This window comes from Gasterosteus aculeatus, chromosome 4 (genome assembly GCF_964276395.1).
Source record: "Gasterosteus aculeatus chromosome 4, fGasAcu3.hap1.1, whole genome shotgun sequence".
In the NCBI taxonomy this organism is placed as follows: domain Eukaryota; kingdom Metazoa; phylum Chordata; class Actinopteri; order Perciformes; family Gasterosteidae; genus Gasterosteus; species Gasterosteus aculeatus.
This window is the reverse complement of record NC_135691.1, coordinates 13,157,273-13,165,587: the sequence shown is the minus strand read 5'-3', so window position 1 is coordinate 13,165,587 and position 8,315 is coordinate 13,157,273. Positions and strand designations below refer to the sequence as shown.

Sequence of the window (8,315 nt, the reverse complement as noted above, 5' to 3'; positions counted from 1 at the left end):
CATGCCCTCAATAACACGCAGTGATCTTTTGACTCGCTGTTATTCAACACACTCCTGACATTTCGTTCTCCACGGCTATGAAATCATCTGGAATAACAGCACAATTATATCAGGTATCTGATTGACACCTGCTGTTCTGAATGGTCAGTTAGGAATCAATCAGACTCCAACACGAGATTAAAGGTAATACTATAGATTTTGCAGCCGGGCTGAAGGATTATTCTGGCTTGCTTGCACATGCTCGTTCTTCTGTAGGTCCATGCCAGCCTTGACTGGATCTCAAAGCTGTGGCCAGAATCAATCAGATGATTGATAAAGGAAATGCACAGCTGCAACCAAAACTCTTATCTGCGTGTGTATGTGTGTGTTCTCAAGCATCCCAGTTCAGAGCTCCTGCACCACGTTTGACGTCCTCTCAGGGTGTGCAGGGTACACAGGTTTTCAGTTTCTCAGATCTTTCTAAAACAAGGCTGATGGGAGCTCACTTTGGGCACGTTGTGCTCTTAGTACATGCTTTTCGTTCACACTCAATGAGGAGGAGTGACGTGTGGGTGTTAACACGGTTTGGACAAGGCTGGAAGAACTCTACTCTGTTTGGTTATATTGGAAGCATCTTTGGATCTGACCCTTTGGAAGAATCCATACAGACTCCTGATAGTGAGCTACTCCCTCTGCTCAGCGGTTATTTGGAAGGAAGAGATCATTTTTTACCTAAGATTAATGGCTGACCTTTGCCCCAACAGATATAATTGCCTTGATGTTATGGTGTCAGAAGAGTTGGATGCTAAAATGATTATTTTGTGGATCCAAGTCAGTTGACCAGAGGAAAAAATATCATGCAAAACCCTTCTAATATTCCACCTACTGTGCATTTTGTGTACTTCCTTGATGTCCCGGCTGTGCTCCGTTGGAGGCTTTATAAGAACATTGACGGCAGCAGGATGAAGTGCTGAGCTTTTGATTGACTGTCTTTTTTTATTTTTTAAATGGCCTGAAAAATTCATAGAGGGAAAATCAATGCTAGAGAGTTCCGCACTTAAACGTTTATTGAAATGATCACAGTTGTTTGTGGTGTTCTGATTGTACCATCTTTTGCTTTTGTAAACAGGAATTCACTTTACAGGCAAAACGTCTTGAAGTATTATTAGCTTAATTCATATGGATAAAAACTATTCATTGTGCGGTGAAATTATTTTTGTTTATGCTTTACTCTCTGCTTGGATTATTACTTGTGTGGCATCAATGTGTATGTTGCAATTTATTGCTGCAGATGTTCGTGGTCGACTTTATTTGAACACTCTTTGCTACTTGTATCTATACAGCTACACATGATCCTCTATAAGAGCATCGTGTGTTCGCCATCCTGTTTTAATGAGCTCAGAAAACAGATCTTTGTGGTGATGACTTTTGCATCTCATCTACAGGGGGATTGAAAAGTAACAACAGCTCGCAGACTAGAAAGAACAATACTTGCGTCCTGGATGCAATGCATGCAAAGGTGCAGGAAAGTGGAAATACTGAGATGTACAAGTAACTTCATGTTTTACTCATGTGCAATGTTTGAGTAAATGCACTGATTGACATCATGAAGGGGGAGCTGCAGGAAGGGGGGTTTGTCATGGATGTTAGAGACCCCCGTAAACACACACACACACACACACACACACACACACACACACACACACACACACACACACACACACACACACACACCCCTCAAAGTCAGCTTGTTTCATGAACTGGCTGACTGTGCGTGCGTGCGCTCCGGTCACGAGCAAAGGAAGGGGAAATGGTTGTAAATACCATTCAGTGCTCTGTCCATCCTTTTGACCGAACGGGAAAGAAAACAAGTCTCTTTTTGACCCTTTTCCTCTTCATTTCGGCTCCGTCCTCCGTCCTCCGCGTGCAGAGGTGCGTGGGCTGCAGACCAGGCATCGATTAGCCGAGGTTCACCTGAGTTTCCCCCCACCAACCCACGGACATTCATTCAAACCGCATCTCCACCGCCTCCAGCTGCGGTCAATTGAATTAGTCGTGTTCATTTTTGTTCTTTTATAACAAGAAGCAGCGCTCAAGCTCCTGCGCTTCTGGACCGGAGATCTGGAGATGAAGACAAACTTTACGCTTTTCTGTCGGACTTTGACTGGAATAGCATATGCCGCAGGTGAGAACACCTCTACAGTGAGTCTGAAAGTTTCCAGCGCATAAATTAAAAAAATATATATATTATCGGCAATTTTAAAGTCGAACTGACCGTTAACACCGACTTTCGGTAAATATACATTAATTTAGTTTTTCTACCGTCGCAAAAGTTGTCTCTGCAGTATAATTTAAGCTTTTCAGCATAGGTGTTATTCTTTTTGCAACTTTCTGTTCTGATTGGTTGTAAATGGAGTGGGTGTTCCTATTTTTGTTGTTGCAATAAATGCACCACATTCAATCAAGTACACCAAAGGCCAGTCTCCCTTCTGTTTGCAGTCAGTGCATTTGCATCTGCTCATGAATCCCTCACACACGATTGAAGGTTGCCTCTCATCACGGGACTGAATTCATATGGGACACTCTGAGTCTACAAGCAGATAGGCACTAGAGGGAGGCATGCTGTTGTTGTGCTTGATTGATAATGCTGAGGAACAAAAACATTTAGGATTCTGTCTGTTATGTTGAATCCGAGTGACAGAATGTGAGGGGCACCGTCTTTTCTGGACTGAAAAGGGTGTCAGATCCCTTTAGATATCTCAACAGTGGTGTTTCTTTATGTAATCATATTTGTGCAAAGCAGGAGGAAGGTGAGAGAATGTCACTCGCTTCCAGAACAAACCAACTTTGTTTGAAGAAATTTGTGGTCGCTCTCAGCGTGATCGGCCTCCTACGTGAGCTTTTCCTCCGTGGTTTCTCTCCAAAAAGAGGCTGAATAATCTGGAGCACATTGTCAACATACTTGAAACGGGCCCATCTGAAACGGCTCTGTTATCAGCATGGCAGATTTCACAACAAACAACATGACAACAACCCAATGTGTATGTTTCATCGCAGATTGCTATTGAACAGCTGTTCATGAAAAACAGGGAATACCTTTGTGAGGGGCTGAATGGTGACTCCAGGGTGGAGGGACGGCTGTAGCTGCTGTCACATTACTGAGCTCATGTATCTCTCAGTAATGGTCATTTAAGATTCTGCATCTATGGAGCTTCAAGATTTCTCCCAGAGCCATTTTCTACCATCTTCCTGTCACACTGTGTCTCTCTTCTATATTACGTTAGTTCCTAAACATTTACTACCCGGTTACAAAAATTCAGTTGTTTAAATAAAAAAAAAAAAAACATCTTCATGCAAGTTCAGATACTATTGAAAGGAACCGTGAATCACAAACAAAAACAAGGAAATTGAGGGAAGTTGAATCAATCATCTCCTCTTAATTTCCTTGTTTTTGTTGAAGCAAAATTGGCCATCGAAAACCTTCCCAGTCACATAAAAGCAGTGAATTTCTTTTTTTTTGCTTTCTCCAAAGCCGAGGTTTCGAGGCGAACGTTTTTTTGGCTTACTCTGAAGTCTTGGGTGCATAGTGTTGACGTTGCTTTCAGCAGAGTGTTTTCTGTACGCATACCTCCGCTTGATCAGATCATCCCAGAAATCTGACTCTCAATTCTGGGTATTATTGTAGTCATCCACTCATGGAGGCTGAGTTGCCTCAGCCAACAATAGTCCCCTATCCTCAGCACTGATCTCGAGATCCAAACCCCGGGACTCTGAGGAGCGGACCCTTGGTGTCTGTCCTCGCATATCCGGTTCCATCAGCTGGAGGGCAGCTGGACGCGAGTGGGAAGCCCTCTGCAGTAGAAGAGTCCAAATAAATAGGCTGTCCGGTGCTTCACTCAGCGCTGGCATGAAGCAGCGGGGCCCCATTGGCATTTGGATGTCAGGTAACTCACTTTCTCGTCATGTCAAAGCACCAACATCCCAAATACGAGTAAAGCTGAGAGATAAGCTCTTTCAACACCAGGAATCTGCAGCAAAAGCCAAAAAATGTGTCGGAGTCGGTGTTAGACAGTTGATGAAAACCATCTGTTGCTTTCATATTTCTGGCCCCTCCATGATTTCGGTGCCCAGTTTTAGTAATGCTAGTTGCGAGGTAACTCCGTGGCTCTAGGTGTGGCTTTGTGTCGCCGTGGTCCAGTTTGCTATTTCCCAACAACGACTGGGCTGATCGCAACAACATTTTTCTGTCTCACAGGGGTTCAATCCGACTTTTTGCTGTAGTACCACCATGAGGTTTACATTGTTGTCTTTTCCTCTTTTGGCACAGAGGATAAATCCTCATCAATCGGTCCCCTGACTTGACTTCACGAGCCACCGTGCTGTTGACATTTGGGTGTTTTAGTGAAATGCCTTACCGACCATCGAATAAACACAAACGCGTACTTATACCTCTCAGAACGGATTGTTGATGCGGCGATCTCCTTAACCTTTGATGTAGCGCCATAATCCGGTCGAAACCCATTCAGTATCTGGTTTGTGTGCTTTCTTAACCTTTTATGAGGTCGTCGTCAGCCACAGCTCTGAAACCAGCGTTCTTGACGCTCTCCTGGAATGATTAACATGCAGAAGAGGTTTAACCTATTGAATGTTTTTCTCTCTCCCTCCCTCTGTGCCCTTTCTATCATGTTCACGTACGCTCGAGTTTAATACCGCAGCCAGTAGAGGAAATTGATTTTTGTGAGCAATTGAGCTACAACATAATGAATTAATTTACATATGCATAAAGTGGTGGCAGTGAGCACATTTGAATGTAGAAGTGCTTTTAATTTGTACAAGAGGACCGGATTTATGTCCCCGCTGCTTGCTGTGATAATAAACGATCATGGGGACTGCTACACATTCTTCCGCTCCGCTTAAATTAATCGGATTGCACTTTTACTCACCCAGGTACTGAAACATTTCCCCAATAGGCCGAATACATGAGATTAAACATTTCTAAAAGCTGGTGAACAACTTGACACACTGAAGGCGGACACGGGATCCTGGGACTTTGTAGCTGTTACATGGATACAGTCCAGAGGACATGCGTTGCTAAGAAACAAGCATCATTTAGAGCACTTATCAATTTAACAATAGGCTCCATCGTTATTACGCTCAAATTGCTACTCTGTCTCGGGCAGATGTGTGTGTATCGGTGTATAGTATTTCATTGGTTGCTTGGACCTCTTGCGTTGTGATTGGAGGTCTCTTTAGGTTCATCGGAAAGAGTACATTGGAAAAGCCTGAGGAAATTGCTATTTCCACTCCCAAATCAGTGTCGTAATTATTGACCCGACACTCCACTATGCTCTTGTTTTCTACAGCAAATCGAGCTGCCACAGCGATTTCATTCTTTAGGACATCTGACACGGCAGCACAGACTGGTTTATGACTCCAGGAATTGGGTAACATATGCATTGATGGGGCTCCTCAAAGTTTGGCCTCTAAACAGTCGCAGCACGAGTTTTAGGAGGTTGCAAGCCATCACAGCAGGCATGCACTCTTTGGCATTTGCTTGTATACAGTGAGATGTTTTTGATGTTTCTCTGCAGAAATGTCATTGCCAAGAGCCAGAACAAAGCATTTAACAAAACGTGTCTGATATCCCTCCGAGCATGGGAAACCGTTTCTCAAAAATAAAACTGATGACCTGGAAAATAAAATGGAGGAAGAGGTTGAGTTGTCCGGTGTGCCTCTGAGGCATACAGGAAGATTTAGTCAGGGACAGAGGTTTTGAACATAGGAAGCTGGACCAGATGGCCTGTCGCCGCATCCTCAATTTCGCACTCCTCCTCGGCAGGATGTTGGAAAGACCTAACTCCCCTAACAGTGGAGGGGACAGGGACACGGTGGATGTCATCCTCCTCTGCAGTAACAATGAAATCAAAGTCGGGCGGCCAGTCAGTCCGTCGCCCGGCTTCGGCTCGGCCTTGAGTCCGAATGACAGAGGAAGTGGACTTTATTTCTTGTCAGGGAGAGAGGGAGTGTGTTGCCCCGGGGCCAGCTGACTCCACATCCAGAGTGCAGGTCTGCTCCATGGCCTTGCATGGCCCCTCGTCCGTCGCCGGACACGCAGGGCTATTTCAGAGTTCCCCCAGCCTTGGTCCTCTGCCAGACACTGGGTCACTTAAACAACCCTAGCTGCGCTGTCCCCCCTCCATGTAGCTGTGAAGAGTGTCCATTGAAGGAAGTTCGCAGCTGGCATTTCCCATGGGATTTCACCCTGTGATATGCCACATATCCAGGAAGCAACAGCACAAGTTCCTATTTCCACTTCATATATCTGTGAAAACGCGCCTCTGTTTTTTTTGAAGGACTCCCTCGTCGTGTCCAGAAACTGACAAAACGCTTCATTTGTTTGGACAAGGTTCCTGTCCTGTTGCTGTTCCTGTCATGTGACTGATCAGAGAAAAGCACTGCAGAGAAGCAAGGAAACACTGACGGTAACGTCTCCTTCACCGTCCATCAGGGGGAGAAACGTGGACATGATGAAGAAAACAGGAAATTCGCTCCTGATGAAAAAACGGGCAGCGAGGTTCCACGCAAGGTTTTTAATGTACCCGCTGAGAGAGGAGCACCGACGCTCAGGGGTACGTTTGATGCTCCTGGGTGCCGCCTGCTTTGTGTCTGTCTGCTAGTCAGACGAGCTTTACATGTTTAACTGGCTTAGAGCGCCTCACGGCAACTTGCCGTCTCCTCTTTGGGTGTGCGATTTATCTTTAGTCAGCAGGTGGCCTCCATAGTCCTGTGTCAGTACTCGCTGGCATTGACAAAATGAGCCACGAACAGAGTTCAGGAAAGGATAATAAGAACGTATGCACATTTAAATGCGTGAAGTGCACTGTATGTATCGCTGTACTAACCCTACAAGTAGATCCAAATAGAAAATGCCATGACCTCTGTATCTCTGCGGGGCTTCTCGTAGTCGGGAGCCGTGTTGCTTTCAAAAATGATCTACGATATACGTTTGTAAAAATAAAAAAATACATATATTATTAGCTTCATCTTGCATTTTCAGAAGAAAATGTGAAATAAATTGGGTTTTCCTTTTTTTTTTTTTACTTTTCTCTTTCGTCTTATTTTACTGAATTCTAGAGAATGCGACAGACCTCTGCTCCTCTTTGTAATTTGGCCCGTTAATAAATAAAGAGCTTTACTGCTCGTGTTCCTCTGGCATGCTGTTTGAACACTTCAACTGACAAGCAACCAGCCGCACATCTTTCCTCCCTGTCAACCCGATAAGTGAAACTGACACATCAAAGTGCAGCCCGACTCACACGCTGAGGGAACAGACCCAATTGTCCTTGAAAAATGTGGACTTCTGGCACTTCTCTCACATCTGGCCCTTCCATCATGACAGAGGCATGCAGCAAAGAAAAGGCCGAAAAAAACAGCTGCGTGTGTGTTTCCAAACGTGGCCCGTTGACATGGTGGGCATGTTTCAACTCTTTTCAGCGCCTCATCCTTATCTGAACTACCACTGACCAACCAAAGCGCTTTTATTGCTGTTCCCCAAGTCTCTTTCAGGCCACTCAAACCTTGATGTTTGGCTGGCTGAGCTGGCCGCAGCTTGCGCAGGCGAACACACACGTTACTCCCACAGGCTGTTTACAACAGAGATAGCACATTGGCAAGAGCAATGTTGAGTTTTTACAAGGACATGTTCTGTGAGCTGTTTCTTCAGGACCATGTCAAATCAAACCCAATGAGAGTTATGTTATTTTAATCTTCAGTAATTGTTGAATACTTTTTTTTACAATCACCAGGGTTTAAATCGTCAGACATTGCGAACGCAATGTGTTGAATCACAGGATTTAGGAGGTAATTGCAGTAATTGTCATTTCATGTGCTTGAAATTGACAATAAGAATGACACTTTTATTCTCTGAAGGATTTTATATATCTAAACATCTGTCTCTGTGCCCCGTGTAATTATAAGACAACCGAGCGACAACAGAGCTTTGGAAGTATTGTCTTTTTTATCTTTTGTGTGTTCTAACGATGTTCTAATTTTGTTGGTGGAAACTAATCATCCAAAGCTGCTGCTTATCTCTGCACCACCAGCTGGAATGCATGGGAAAGGAGAGGAACCGAGCTCAAATAGTTTTTTTTGGCTCGCTGCCTCCTGTTACATTAGTAAAAGTGTTGCCAACGAGCCTATCGCCATCCGTCCGAGTTGAAAGGCCCAGAAATGATTCTGAATTCATGTTGATACACGTTGACCCGTCAGATGCAGCCTGCTGAAGGATTTGAATAATGGGCCGTAAATGTCACTTTGATTGATGCTGTCGTCCACTC

At 44.5% G+C, this 8,315-nt stretch overlaps 1 protein-coding gene across 1 annotated transcript in view; it reads left to right on the top strand.

Moving 5' to 3' along the window:
* Positions 1 to 1,729: 1,729 nt before the first annotated feature.
* Positions 1,730 to 8,315, top strand: part of flt4 (fms related receptor tyrosine kinase 4) — a 29,983-nt gene continuing 23,397 nt past the window's right edge. Inside the window, exon 1 of the mRNA XM_040173801.2 lies at positions 1,730 to 2,164. Within this exon, the coding sequence (XP_040029735.2) occupies positions 2,107 to 2,164 (58 nt within the window). The 5' untranslated portion in view covers positions 1,730 to 2,106. The remainder of the gene's footprint in view (positions 2,165 to 8,315) is intronic.